Source organism: Pteronotus mesoamericanus, unplaced genomic scaffold (assembly GCF_021234165.1).
Source record: "Pteronotus mesoamericanus isolate MK-2021 breed Mesoamerican mustached bat unplaced genomic scaffold, CSHL_Meso_final contig_42, whole genome shotgun sequence".
Lineage (NCBI taxonomy): Eukaryota > Metazoa > Chordata > Mammalia > Chiroptera > Mormoopidae > Pteronotus > Pteronotus mesoamericanus.
The window spans coordinates 1,110,116-1,123,721 of NW_026555157.1; the positions used below are offsets into that span (position 1 = coordinate 1,110,116).

The window sequence follows — 13,606 nt, forward strand, 5'->3', positions numbered from 1 at the left end:
AGAGACACTGCTGTAGAGGTGTGCAGGGCAGCACCTCACGGCCACCGCCACCGAATATTCCTCTGGGGCTCACTCATTCAAAGAGGCTTCGTCCTGTAGAGGACAAAATCCCTCCAATAGTTTGAGAGCATAAAAAGCTTTAGAAGTCTAGGAGTGTTGGCCAAGGATGTCCCAGAGCCTACAGAGCACTTCTCATTGAGAGCCACTTCTCTGCTCTCCTTTTGGTGTAAATACTTCAGTAGACTTTTACTGCTGACAAAACCGAAATTTTCAAAGGTTTGAGCTTTGTCCAGCAAACTGTCGATCATGACATTCTCAAGGAACTTTTAAAAAGCCAGCCTCTGAATCTCAGTAAGCCAGAGTAACACAGGAGTCCTTATTCAAGAGAGGGACACCGAGTTGCCCCATCCAGGTAATGCTATTAGCGAGATGTGGCCTTAAAGATGGTAACATTCCCATTTTCTCAAATGACTGGTCTTTCTGGTGGGACTCATCTTCATCATGCCATATTTTGATTATTTTTAAAGATTTGACAAGAGGCTAAAATTACTGAATATACTAGCCTTTCTATGAATATTATTATCAATTGCCAGGCAATCAGAGTTGGTATGTATCTGGTATTCAGGAGACTACAATTAGAGATTTCTGGCCACATGCTGTCTTTGACATTGTTAATGTTTCTCTTATCGCAAACCTACACAGAAAGCAATTGGTTATTATCAGATCCAATGTTAACTCCAAATGAATGCTTTACTCTGGGCCAGGGAGAATGCATCAGTGTAGAAACAACAGCCCCTGCTAACACCCCCAGACTTGCTGCCTGGCTCATCGCAGGGGCATCTGACAAGGCTTATCATTTGTTAAACCATCTCTGGGGAGAGCAGCAGCAAGCTGTCTTAAGGACAGCTTCGATTAACGGCAGGACTTAGTGCTAGCTGCAGAGGATAGAGTTGCAGGAAGTAGCACTATTTCCTCTCAACATATATAAACCTCTTGTTACAGCAGTATGCAGAGAAAGACTGGAAAACCTGGCAATATTGTCCCTAAATTAAACTACAAGCAAAGGCAAATTTAAGGACATGAATTGCTTTTAGGATTAAGGAAAATTGACTTGGGGTGGTAAACACACAATACAATATATATATGATGTGTTATAGAACTGTACACCTGCAACCTATATAATTTTATTAACCAATGTCACCCCAATAAATTCAATTAAAAAGATACAGGTAAAAAACTAAGTATTTTAAGAGAGTTTTTCTCCCATCTGAAATTGCGCCATCTTAATTCTGTGGCAGAATAGCTCCATTATACATAAATATTTAATTCTTTATACATTTTCAGGTTTGAGATATGATTACAGAAACAACTCGGTATTTTAGGAAGAACTAGGGAAGAACAGTAATCCCTTAATTAGTGAAAACCACACATACTACCCTGTTTTTTCTCTCCTGGTGAGATACTTTTATTTGGGGAAAGGTGAATGAAAAGTAATGTGCAAGTTAAGAGGGAAGATGCTAATCAACCCCTCGAAGAGAGTCCATCCCAGAATAATGTAAAGACTAGAAGATGGATTATTGCAACCTAGTGCTATAGCTAACCGCATTTTAATCACTTACATGAACAAAAAAATCAAGCCCTTGATATTAACCAGCCACCCAACCCAGGAAAGAGAGTAAAGTGTTCCCTGTAAGGGTGTCTGTTTTCCTCTCCCAGCCATCGTTACAAGTGTGGCTAGCACCTTACCGGGGGAGACATGGAAAGAGGCAAAAACATTAATGCCTACTGGAGTTACTCAGAGTAAATCTAAAGAGTAATGCCTAAGAAGATAAATATAAGAACTTATCATCTAAACTCGTGACCACTGTACATTATACCAGCAATAATTATTATACCAGCAATAATGAGGATTGGCGTCAACTGTCCTTTCAAGATCAGATGACAGTGTAAATTCATCTGGTCATCCTCTACCCTGTTTGAATAGTTAACGTCTAATCCTTCCAAAAGAGAAATTCCCATAACTGTACAACATGGTATTCAGGTGTCTTTTTTTTCACTCTGAAATGCTGAAAAGAGATTACTCTAATAATATTGGCTTCAATATTCTGACCTACAAATTTTTTTTTCCCCAGTCTGGGGATTTTCGTAATAATGCTTCACACCTCTGGTGCTTTCACTATTTTGCAGTGCTTTCCACACACCTCCTCCCTCCCGCACCCCTCGCAACTGCTCTGTGAGGCCGCCAGGGCAGGCACCGGCACCCCACCTTACAGGTGGACCTGAGACTCGGGGAGGTGACTCGACTAAGGGTCACATGGCTATTAGGAATTAAAAGAGGGACTAGAAACTATCCTAATCCAAACTTTTTCCCATACTAAGGGATGGGAATTGCTTCAATCAATTTGTGCATTAGCAATCCACATCCATTTCAATTTCTGGTGACTGAGCTAGTTAACAAGGTGACTGGAAAGGAATGGCTCTACTTTTACTGCTTCAATATAAAAATCTCTTAAGTTGTGAAGTCAGAAAAATTCATTTCTCCAGTCCAGTCTCTACACCTGAGCATGGCCCTATAATGCCTTGAAAAGACCAGGGATAAAAATGAACATCCTGCGTGGACAGTGAAGTGTATGATGGAAGGACTCAGAGGATGGCGCCCCGCCCCACCCCCGGAGCCGCCCCGAAGGCACTTCAGACGATGTCCTCAGCGGGGTCATGGAACGGGTGAGTGCCCAGTGTGGAAAACTGGTGCCAGTTCCGCAGGAAGCCCCGATTGTACTGCCCTGTGTCCACAATGAGCCCCCAGAGGAGCCGGCGTCCCGTCTTCTGTCGAAGGGCCTGCTGCACTTCCCTCTCGGTCACATTGTAACTGATGTTAATCAGCTGGATCAGGAAGATGTAGGCCATGCCCGCTGTGACAATCACAGAGTACCACACGCAGGTGAAGGACAGCGCTGAGCTGCGAAGGGGGGATGGGCAGGTCAGGACTACTGATGTTTCCACATTCAGGAACCTGTCACTTGCCTAACATCTTACACACGTAGTACTTACTCCGGATGACTTTGGTGCCTTCCCCAATTGCCCCACTGGCAGATGCTTTTCTATCCTCAACACACCAACAACCTGCTTAAATTATGACTATTAACATGTTCTATTTTAACTGTCGGTATCTCTTTTTCTAGTATTTTTTAGTAGAATAGCAAAGGCTGTTTCCTGCATTTTGTATCCCCCACATATAACACAGTGCCTGACCTAACAGGGTTCAAAATCTGTGTGCTGAATGAACAAGTAATTTCTCATTTGTTCTAACTTAGGAGAAAATGAAGGCTCCACAAATTGACTGCAAACATCCTCAAGGAAGCTGTGGGCGGGAAGTTCTTAATTTCCATTCTTTTTCAGTCCAATGCTGATGAGCATGAATACAGAGGCAACGCCCAACACCGGAGGCCCTCTGCCTGAGAGAAGTGTGGCAGCCCCATCACATTTCCAATTCTACTTTCCGAAGCCAAACGACCACACAGGACAAGAAAGCTCCTTTCAGCTCATCACTAAGACTGGGAGGAGAGGTTACCAATCAGTGTCTGCCGACTGATTATTTTCAAACATTTGCAAACGAGTTAATGGAAATAAATTCATTCAGAACCTTCATTTGTTAAGCCAAAAGGGCCTCAGAGATAGTTAAATCAACACCAAGATGAGGTGATGCGAATCACCTGAACAGAGCAGTGAGAACCAAAGGCAGGACTATTTTGTTGGAGAAAGTCTACGAAACTCATGCTTTGTACATACAGACATGCTCCGCTTTAGGACATTTGTCGCAGAGTACTAAGAAGAGTAGTTACGGAAGACTTTCAGTGTTACCGCAGAATTTTACAACCTACTGAAACTCTCAACATGGTAAAAAAAGGAACTTACCTCCAAAGAGGAGGACCAATCTATTTGAATGATGCCCCTAAATGTCTAGATCTATAATGCAATGGGGGAGATCCGTCCGCAGACTAATACAAACTAATACCTGCACAGGGACACTGCAGAGATAAAGCAGGGTTTGTTCTGAAACCAAACAGAAGAGAAGAACCATTGGCAGAGCTGCTCCAGCTCAGAGAGACCACAGACAGCACAGAGCACCCACATCAGAGGAAAATGGTGGCAGGAACAAAGGTCATAGGCAGGGGAAGGCTGTGGTTTTCAGGGTACAGATTGGCTTGGGCCAAAGGTGAAAAATGCCAGCTTCATCCAAGCATGTGAATCTTTACAATATAGATATGTGCCCAAAAGAACAATGCCGAAGGAAATTTTGACCTAGATAACTACAATAATCACGAGTGATAAAAAAAAAAGAAAGAAAGAAAGAAAAGTAGAACAGGAAAACCCAATAGAGGCCAAATAGAAAAGAAAGGTTATAGAGACTGTAAGCACTTCACAAATTAAGACTGGGCTAAAGAGCACCAGAAAGCAGCAGTAAAGTGAGGAGTTCACTGATATTTATGACAAAATAGACTGCTAGTTAGTTTTAGCTTCACTGTCGCTTGTTTGGACATGTAAGTGGTCAACTGATCCCTGAAGTCCCTTATGAAGCCCACTGGTCCTACCTAATATAATACTCCTTCCTCATTTTTAAGAGTCAAGGATCTTTTTGACATCGCCCTAGAAAAATGCACGTATCTACTGTACAATTTTGTTGGCAATTTCAGGGATACCCCAAAGTCACATAACCTGCCCTAAGTTTTGGTTGAGAGTTCCTAACCTAGTAGAGATCATAGCCCCTTCCAATAATAGCAATGTCATAGCTCACCTATAATTAGCATAAACTCCAGGACAATAGAAGAGAGCTGTGAAGACACTTCTATCTCTACAAATGGTGTCCAGCGTCAGCGTGATCCCATATACCGAGGTAAGCAAGAAGATGGAAAGGGCGAGTATAAAGGCTTGATGATTTGATTCTCCGACGCAGCTATTTATCCTCGAAATAGCATAGGGGGGAAAAAAGGAAACACGTTTTAGAAAGTTCTTTGTATAACTCAGATAAAAAAGCTTTTAAAACAGGAATAGTGTGAATATCAGTTATTAAAAAGTTCTTTTATTTTTCAATTTCAGGCCATTAAAAAGTTGGCCACTAAGAAGTGTAGTCTTATAGTCTCTGCTCTTTAAGAAGTGAAATCATATCATCAGCTTAAGGACAAAACTAAGTAAAAAGCAGGACCTGGCTAACAAATCTTTCTAAATATTAATAATGAAGTCTATTACCCAACTATGACGAGAGCTAATATTGTAGTATCACCATTTAAGGAAAGGGTGATAGCAGAGTTACAAAAACTTAAAAATGCTAAATCAGAGGTGTTACATAGCATCAGAAAATACATTAATAAAAAGGTCCCAAGAGATTAGAAACGTGGGGTGGGATGGAGAACTACTCGATGATACACAGTCAGGTAAAAGAGTTCACGTCACAGCCATTTGTAGAACATGTAGGACAGGATGTACAGACACCAGGATGCCGCAGTAGGCAGAGATCTTTTGGGCGAGACTGTCAGGCCTTCTGCAAACCAGCACTTGTAAATGGGCCACACGCTCGCAGAGAGACAGAGAGAGAGAAATGACAGAGAAGTGGAAAAATCTAAAAATGAAAATACCTGTTTACTCCTAAGTACAAAGCCCCAGAAAAGAGCTGCTCCTGTACTTGAGGTCCACTTCCATGCCCTCTGCACCTCATGCACTCTGACATGCCCTTCTGAGAGGGAGGTACGCTATAGAACAAGGATCCTAGTCATAAAATGCATAACTCGCTGACCTTGACTGCCTTAAGAGCAATAAAGTTGCAAACATGAATTAATTTCACCCCCTTTAGTTTAAGATTTACTCAGTAACCCTGGCCGGGTAGTTCAGTTGGTTGGAGCATCGTCCACCGAAGTTGCAGGTTCAATCCCTGGTCAGAGCACATATGAGAATCAACCAATGAATGCATAAATAGGTGGATCAAACCAATGTTTCTCTCTCTCCCCCCCTCCCCTTCTCTCTCTAAAATCAGTAAATTAAATTTTTTTTAAAGATTTACTCAGTGAAGATGCAACATTAACAGTTGCACTTTGTATTGTATAGGCCTTACTGCGTCCTCATTTGTCAATGGCTAGCAGGAGGGTACCCAAAAAGCCCATTTCTCTACCAATAACCAAATAGGGGGCTATCTAGCAAGACCTTACCTCAAAAATGTAGACTAGAAATCATCAGCAGCATGGTGAGGACAAAAGGGTCACCTAAAAATACGGGAACGCTTGCTTAAGCTCTGTGTTGTAAAGGAAATATGCCTATACTGATTTTGATAAATTACTGTTTTTTATATCACTCAACTCTAGATGTTTCTCTTTTAGAAAGGAGAAGATAAATGAGGGGCAGCTCAAAAGAGAATAGCAAAAAAGGAAAAAGAAAAATCACCTTCAGGAAATGACTGTGAAAGAACTAAATTTGTAAAACTTGGAAAAAGCTGGTGACTAAGTGGGAACATCCGAACAGCCCACAGATATCTACAAGATGTAAGGCTGGGAAGGAGAGAGATTTTAGGATGATACGAAGGAAGATCAAACATGGCGAGAGTCTCACGTGAATTTACACTTCACAAGCCTCCAAATTTTTCCCACATACCAGACGCAATGATGATCCATTCTCCTCACACAGATGCCACATATCCGGCAATGCCACGCCCGGGCTGGTCGCACCAACTGGCACTTGGCACACCAGTCCTCCTTCGCTTTGGTGGGGCTTCCAGCCGACAACCTGGCAGAGTCCTTCTGATCATCCTTGAGCGTGCGATTATTGAGAATGCCTATCGTATCTGCGCCAGGGAGCCCTTTTGTCTTCTGCCCCTTTCCATTCAGGCACTCAGTTCGGCTGCTGCCTAGAGTTCTGTCCTTGCTTGCAGGATTTCTGAGGTAGCCTGGATTCTTCTTGGCTCTGTACAAAGCTAAGAGGATCAGAAATAACCCGCAGGTAAGAAGAGCCAGCTGAGCGGGCCCCACACGCCCTTTGGGGACTACTTCCTGCAGGAACACATAGTACATGTAGCCCAGAGAGAAGAGCCCAAGGCTCAGGAAAAACAGAGTCTGTTCTTTCCTTCTGTGAGTGAGGTAGTAGTACCACAGGGCCAGCACAGGAAGGGAGGTCAAAACCACCACCCCCAGGAGGAAATGCCAGGAAGCCACTCGAAGGAAGACAGGCAGGAGGATGAGAGGGGGAATGATGCTAATGTTAACTTTTTTGGCTCCTCTAAGCCAAGGAATTCGGAGGCGATCAGAGATTGTATCCATAATTCTTTCACAAGTCTCCGGCTGCATGGATTTACATGTAATCCATCTGTTCAGAAAGAGCACAAAGAGAAAACACCTCATACAAGTTTGCTGAATTAAAAACACTGAACACTGTAGGCCAAACAGCAGAACAAATGATAAGAGGAGGCAAAAGGCCAAGTAATCTACTTCCTGACTACTAAACATGCTATTTTCAAATTCATGTATTATTTCTGAAAATGAACCAGATGATAATGTTTAGATATTTAACAGTTAAAACTATTTCTCCATGAAATAAGTATGTGTGAGGGCGGAACAAAAAAAAAAAAAGGAATTTATTTATAAAAAGCTGTATTTATTCTTACATGTTTAAACTTCAGTCACCTTCAAAGTACTCTCCATTTGATGCAATACACCTATCGAGGCGATTTTTCCACTGCTCAAAAACAGTTTTTGAACTCATCAATCCTGATGCCTTTTAGTGTGTCTGCCATTTTTTTGTTTCGCCTTTTCCACATGGAGCAAAACATTTCCCTTTGAGGACTTTTTTCATCCAGAGAAACAAAATGAAAAAGAAGTCACTGGGGGCAAGACTGGGTGATTAGGGAGAGTGGGGCATGGGGGTCAGGCCAGTTTTGGTCAAAAATTGCTGAACGCTCAGCAGGGTGTGGGCAGGTGTGCTCGTATATCACCCATCATGGAAGGGGCAAATGCACTGAGTCTTCAACAAAAATTCACTGAAGCCAAACACAGCCACACAGCCTCTTACAAGGAAGCCTGTACTAAAGGGGGCCCAGCCTCCAGATGATTCCAGTTTTTTGGGGTCCCCCCGCATATTAATATACACATTCCCTACAAGTACTGTTTATACTTGCATGGGTGCAGAGACATAAAAGTCTTTTAAAAATTCACAATCCAGTTGTAAAGCCAAGACAACATGGGATCAAGAATTATGAGGACCCCCTTTTCAGTTTGCTAGTTGGACTTATCCTTTTAAAACGCAAGCAAATTGGTTGTTTGTCTAGTATCCTGTCCGAGGAAACAAACTGGAAAAAAAAAAATTACTAGATAAGTGACAAAACAGCAAAATCACTCAATGAACTATTATGGGCAAACACCATAAGGAGGGCTCAAAGGAGAGTGCACACTTCCGGGCAGAGCCATTAGAGGGGTCTTTGTGGAATAGGTAGGATCTGTCCTCGACTTTGACAGCTGGCTTGCATTTGCACAAGTGGAGAGGAAGGGAGGGAGGTGTTCCAGTGGACAGTCAAGTGTACGGCACCAAACCTGTGCTGGCCCCCGGGTGTGCACCAGTTCGGCAGGGGCAGCGGTCTATATGGGGAAGAATGGAGATCAAACTACTATGAGTCAAATGACTAAGCTTGGAGAACACAAGGTATTTGTTGAATTTTTGCATACTTAATGCTGGTAAGGAAAGGATTGGTTTAAGGAATGATCACACTGATGTTAGACAACAAAAAAAGTAGGGCTAGAACTTGGAAATGGGAGATAACTACATGGGAACCATCAGAGCAGCAGGAGAGTGGAAATGCAGAGAGCCTCTCTCCAGAGAAGTGCACAGAGAGAGCAGAGGCAAGGACTCAAAGACAGCCCAGGTCTCAAGGGCTGGGAGGGAGGAAGAGTTAGCAGGTTAAGGAAGAGCTGTGGTCTTGAGTGACGGAGATTATGGAAGCAGCATCATTTCTCCATTCATTAGCATAAAGTGCTCCATTTTCTCTTGGATTTTAGACTAAGTCTACAAAACCCATATTTAATGATGTCTATAAAAAAGACTATAGACACTGTCAAGTAAGAATTACAAAGGGGTTATGTTATTCAAGTGTCAAGGTTGGTACTAGACCACAGTGTTCCCCAAGAATGCTTTTCATGTTAGATTAATACACCAAGCTGTAAGTCAACAATTTACCATAGCAATGACTTTTTAAACAGAAGTAGTTGTTAATGGGAAAAGCAAAAGAATTTCCAACATCCTTATTCTTCCCCTGTTATGTCTTCCATATGCCAACAATTTTTAAATATATTACTAAGAAAATGGATAAAAACCAGGTTATCATTCTTTGATACAAAATTTTTTCAGTGATGTTAAAAATTATCTTTCTGGATAGTAATTCCCATCACTTGGATTAATAATGAAAATGAAAGCCAGATACAATAGCATCAGACAAAACACTGTTGCCACTCATGTTGAAAAAGCCAGTCCAGAGGAGGGACATGTGTTCCAGCTGGATTTCCTCCCCAGAAATAAGGGGTGAGACCAGTTCCAACAGCAGAAAAATGATCTTTCAACCCTCAAGGCCCTCTGTGGCCAGATACGATCCAGTCCAGTTCCACGTAGTCTCTAAATGCTGAGATCACGGAGAACATAAGAACTTTCTGGTACCATATTCATTTTAAAATTACAGGTTCTGCTGAGCTGCATTTTATTTTTTTTATACATTTAACTTGCCCTTTATCTGCCTATTCTCTCCATCTTCTCCTTTTAAATGAAAAATGAGATCCTAGTAAACCGAGCTGAACAGTCAGTTGTGCACGACTCCATCTTTATAAAATCCTTACTCTTCACACAAAAGACAACTCTCAATTTTAGATCTTTAGAAATAGAATCAAGGGCAAATTCTAGTGTCCTGGAGAGCTAAGTTGAAAGTCTACATGGCAGTTCTCAAAAGGGCCAAAGGGGTCAGCATCAGGAAACTCAGCTCTTACCTATCACACCCTTCATCCAGATCTTGGCAATCACACAAACAAGCTGCCACGTGGTTCTTTTCCCCATTTCGATCTATGTACTCGCAGCAGCACAGGGGCTCCAATTCAGGATCTTCTGCTTTGTTTTTCTTCACTGTCTTCAAACTGCCTTTCTGTGTCATGATTCTCACCTGTCACCATGAGGCGTAAGAAGCCCTCAGGAGATAAAGGAGGAAAGAACACAACTCACATCTTGTAAACACATTCACGCCTCTCTCTCTCTCTCTCTCCCTCCCTCCCTCCCTCCCTCTCTCTCTCTGATCAACCGCCAACGCCTGAGAAATCAAAAATGAGAAGAGGGGGAGGGGTCCCATTTTCATCAGGCTTTTCTGACTCGGGTTGGCCAGAGAGAGAGCACTAAGGGCTTTAGCGGCTTCGAGAAGCCTTCACCTCCCCATCCCATCCAGAGCAGGCTACCGGGCACCAGCCGTTCCCATGGCGACAGCCGACCACGCCGCCCGGGACAGCGGGGACGCCGGAGCCTACGCGACCCTGCTGGTGCGGGCTGAGGGGGGCTGAACGGTCCCCGCTCGAACCTGGGCGCGCATGTAAAGTCACCCTCGGGGCTGCGGGCAGAGATGCAGCATGTGTCCGCTGGGGCGGGCGAATGCACCCGGCCGCAGGGGACGGCGACCCGGCTCTGAGGAAGTCACCAGGTACGCGGGTAGGGCTCGGGGTCGCCAGCCAGCCCTGCTTCTCCAGCCCAGAGCAGAGCTAACCTCTCACGCCCCCACCAAACGTGAGGACGTGGGCCGTGAACGCCGCCCCGCCCGAAGAATGACCTTGGAAGGGAAGTTACCTGATCTCCCGGGCCGAGGTGCAGCTGCAACCAACGCGTAAGGAAAAGGGTCGCCTCCTCCAGGAGCGAGGACGCGTTCCCCGGATCTCTGCAGGGCTCCCGGCGTGATAGCTGGAGTGTCGGGGGCTCCAGCTCGGCTCCACCGCGCCCTCGCCGCCGCCGCCGCCCACCTGTGACCGCAGCCCGCCTTGGCCCCGGCAGCGTCCACCTATCCACGCCGTCCCCACCGCCCCGCGGCCGCCCGGGTTCCCCGCGACAGTCCGCGCGCGCTTCCGGGTGCCCCGCCCCCGGCCCCGGGAATCCCCGCCCGCCGGCACGTGCACCGCCCACCGCCCGGCGGTAGCGAGGCTCCTCCTTTGTCCAGGAGCTCTGCCGCCCGGAGAACTGGAAGAGCAGAAAACTGGCTTCCGGGAGCGGGTCCCGAGGACGGGACCCCGGCTGGTCCGCACCTCCGCCCCGCCCCAGAGGCGGCCGCGGGGCCCCTGTCCCGCCCCGCAGTTGCCTGCGGGCGACACGTAGGTGGGGCTACCTCCAAAGCCCGGGTCGGGGGAGGGGCCCGAGACTGAAATGTGGGAAACCCGAGAACTATCAAGGTTTTCCAAAGTATTTGAAACCCGTGGGTCGGCCATCGCTCATTCAGACGCCCGCAACAGGCGTTGGGAGACATCTCTGCCGCCAAAGGTTATTGAGGTGCCGCCCCAAATTCTCTAACATTCCCTTAAAGGCCCATAACTGTCCCTGATTTGGTGATTACCCAACTTGTTTTTTGATTTCTGGTGAGTAGGCACTACATTAGACCCGCAGGCCTATCTAGAGTTTTTGTTCCAGCAATATGCATATTTAAAATGAAACTGCTCTAAGATCAGAGTCCTCTTTGGTTTTATTCTTATACAAAATTTTAAATACAGTATAGGCCCATGTACACGTTTTCACTACAGTAGGCTCTATACTTTGGGGTTTTGAGGTTTTGGTTTTGTTTTGTTTTTTTCCAGGCAGAAAAGAAAGAAAAATGACAACTCAGGTTTTGGGTTTTAACGATATTCAATTTATATAACACTCAAGTACAACTGATTGAATTCTACATGCATATTTAGTCGTAATTTATATAGCAACTTTGGTCATTTTCTTTGAGGTATGCTATGAAGTCCAAGTTTTAAAGAAACATCTCAAAAATACTCAGCTTTTCACTGATAATTTTTGTGAATTTAAGAGAAAAACATTTCAAGTTTATAATTCAGTCACTCTTGCTCACAGCCAGACACTTCATAAAACAACCGAGATAAGTACACTGGTTCCCCAAAGTTGGTGAGTTGGGAGCCACCCAGAGAAACCTACTTTCCCTCTAATTGAGTCAATACTTTCGCTCTCTACAGGCATCTCAAAAATGACTTTAGCAATCCCAAGTGGTTGTGGTGACTCTGGGGAAAAAAAAGAAATTTAAAGACAATAGCTGTTCAAACAGTAAGAATATATACAAATTATTCTGCACTTTCTCTTGTTCCAGAGGCATCACTTGTATTGAGACATATGCCTAAAACCTTTTTATGAAAGAGCCAGAGCTTCTGTCTGACTTAAAACTTTCAGTCAGTGCACTTTTATTGTGAGATAATGTATCTAGAAGTTTTTATTAAAAAGATAAAGTTTGTGTCTTAAAACTTAATAAGTAAAGTAAGCCACGCACATAAGTGAATAAAAGAGGGGATACGTGGCTACCGAAAACTACCCCACAAGTTAGGCTGCTAAACTGAAGCCCAGCTTAGTTCAAGTATTTATTTGATCACTAAATGCCGAGGTTTTAACCTAATTTTCTGGATTTTAAAACTCAGAGCATGGTTCCTCATTTTTGAGTGTTGATATCCTATGAAACTGACTCTTCAATTCATTTCATGTATGAAGAAGCAAGATAATCTCACCTCTAATAGTTACCTGAATAAGAAATAACTATTTCTTTCATGAAGATAAAACATGGCTGAAGAACCTTTCAGATAAGTATCATCCATGTGCAAAGTCAAAAGGTCTACTGAATTTGCATGTTAAATAAATGAAGTCATTGTAACATTTACACTATGCAAACATAGAAATGTAACATGCCTGAAAACTGATCCTTCAAAATTCATAATGGTTTAGCGGTTTCTTCTTATATTGTCCTTAGCCTCTTGAATGTATCTCAACTCAGAAAGTAGCCAATTGGACACATTCTGATTCTGTGCTAACAGATAAAGCATCAAACTTCAAACCTCAATGTAAAAATGAGGCCAAATGTCTCATTTTCTTTTCATATCAGACATTCAAATCCACAATATAGTCCATGCTCCACTGGAGAAATTCACAGCTTAGAATTATGTATAAGAAGTGAAGGTATGGATTCTTAAGGCCATTGGAGACTAATTATGAAATAAATGTTATTAAAAAGAATGTTCATAGGTACCAATAATGAGAAAACATGGAAATGTTCTATGACAATTAAAATCCTTCATCCTTTCGTTTTCTCCCAGATGTTTTCTTTTAGCTCCAAGAATCTCTCCAATCGCAGTCCTTAAGATCATTAGCTCTCCACAGCCATGCCGGTCTTGTTTTTATTTAGTAAATCAAAGGTTCTTTGAAGCATAATAAGTGAGCTCTTCAACTGCAAACAAAATAATTTTCAAAATCAATCGTTAAATTTTTCTGATTATTTTTATGCCAAAGTTCACATTTACATTTAATATAATTTTGTTTATACTGATGCCCAAACAAAAGACTGAATATAAAACACCTGATTCCA

The 13,606-nt window shown here is 43.4% G+C and overlaps 2 protein-coding genes across 5 annotated transcripts in view; both read right to left on the reverse strand.

Annotated features, from left to right (window-relative positions):
* Positions 1-276: 276 nt before the first annotated feature.
* ZDHHC23 (zinc finger DHHC-type palmitoyltransferase 23) lies at positions 277-11,000 on the reverse strand. Of its 2 annotated transcripts, XM_054577284.1 has the most exons (6): positions 10,843-11,000; positions 10,005-10,199; positions 6,640-7,347; positions 5,634-5,747; positions 4,796-4,963; positions 277-2,959 (listed from the first exon to the last, which is right to left on the reverse strand). In XM_054577284.1, the coding sequence occupies exons 2-6, from the start codon at positions 10,163-10,165 to the stop codon at positions 2,692-2,694; spliced, it is 1,419 nt and encodes a 472-aa protein (XP_054433259.1). In that variant the 5' UTR covers positions 10,166-10,199; positions 10,843-11,000; the 3' UTR covers positions 277-2,691. The 2 variants fall into 2 exon arrangements, with proteins under 2 accessions (XP_054433259.1, XP_054433260.1); XM_054577285.1 differs by lacking the exon at positions 5,634-5,747.
* An 873-nt stretch (positions 11,001-11,873) lies between these two features.
* The window catches only part of GRAMD1C (GRAM domain containing 1C), a 42,418-nt gene continuing 40,685 nt past the window's right edge, over positions 11,874-13,606 (reverse strand). For all 3 annotated transcript variants that reach the window (XM_054577287.1, XM_054577288.1, XM_054577286.1), the window contains one exon: positions 11,874-13,468. In XM_054577287.1, the coding sequence (XP_054433262.1) occupies positions 13,388-13,468 (81 nt within the window). In that variant the 3' untranslated portion in view covers positions 11,874-13,387. The remainder of the gene's footprint in view (positions 13,469-13,606) is intronic.

Bases quoted from the DNA above. Each gene is read 5' to 3' on its own strand.
- ZDHHC23 (XM_054577284.1), bottom strand. From the start codon at position 10,165: ATGACACAGAAAGGCAGTTTGAAGACAGTGAAGAAAAACAAAGCAGAA. The intron at 7,348-10,004 runs GTAAGAGCTGAG...CTTTCTGAACAG, and splicing joins CTGGATGAAGGGTGTGATAG to ATGGATTACATGTAAATCCA. The intron at 2,960-4,795 runs GTGAGCTATGAC...CCCCCTTCGCAG, and splicing joins GGAGTTTATGCTAATTATAG to CTCAGCGCTGTCCTTCACCT.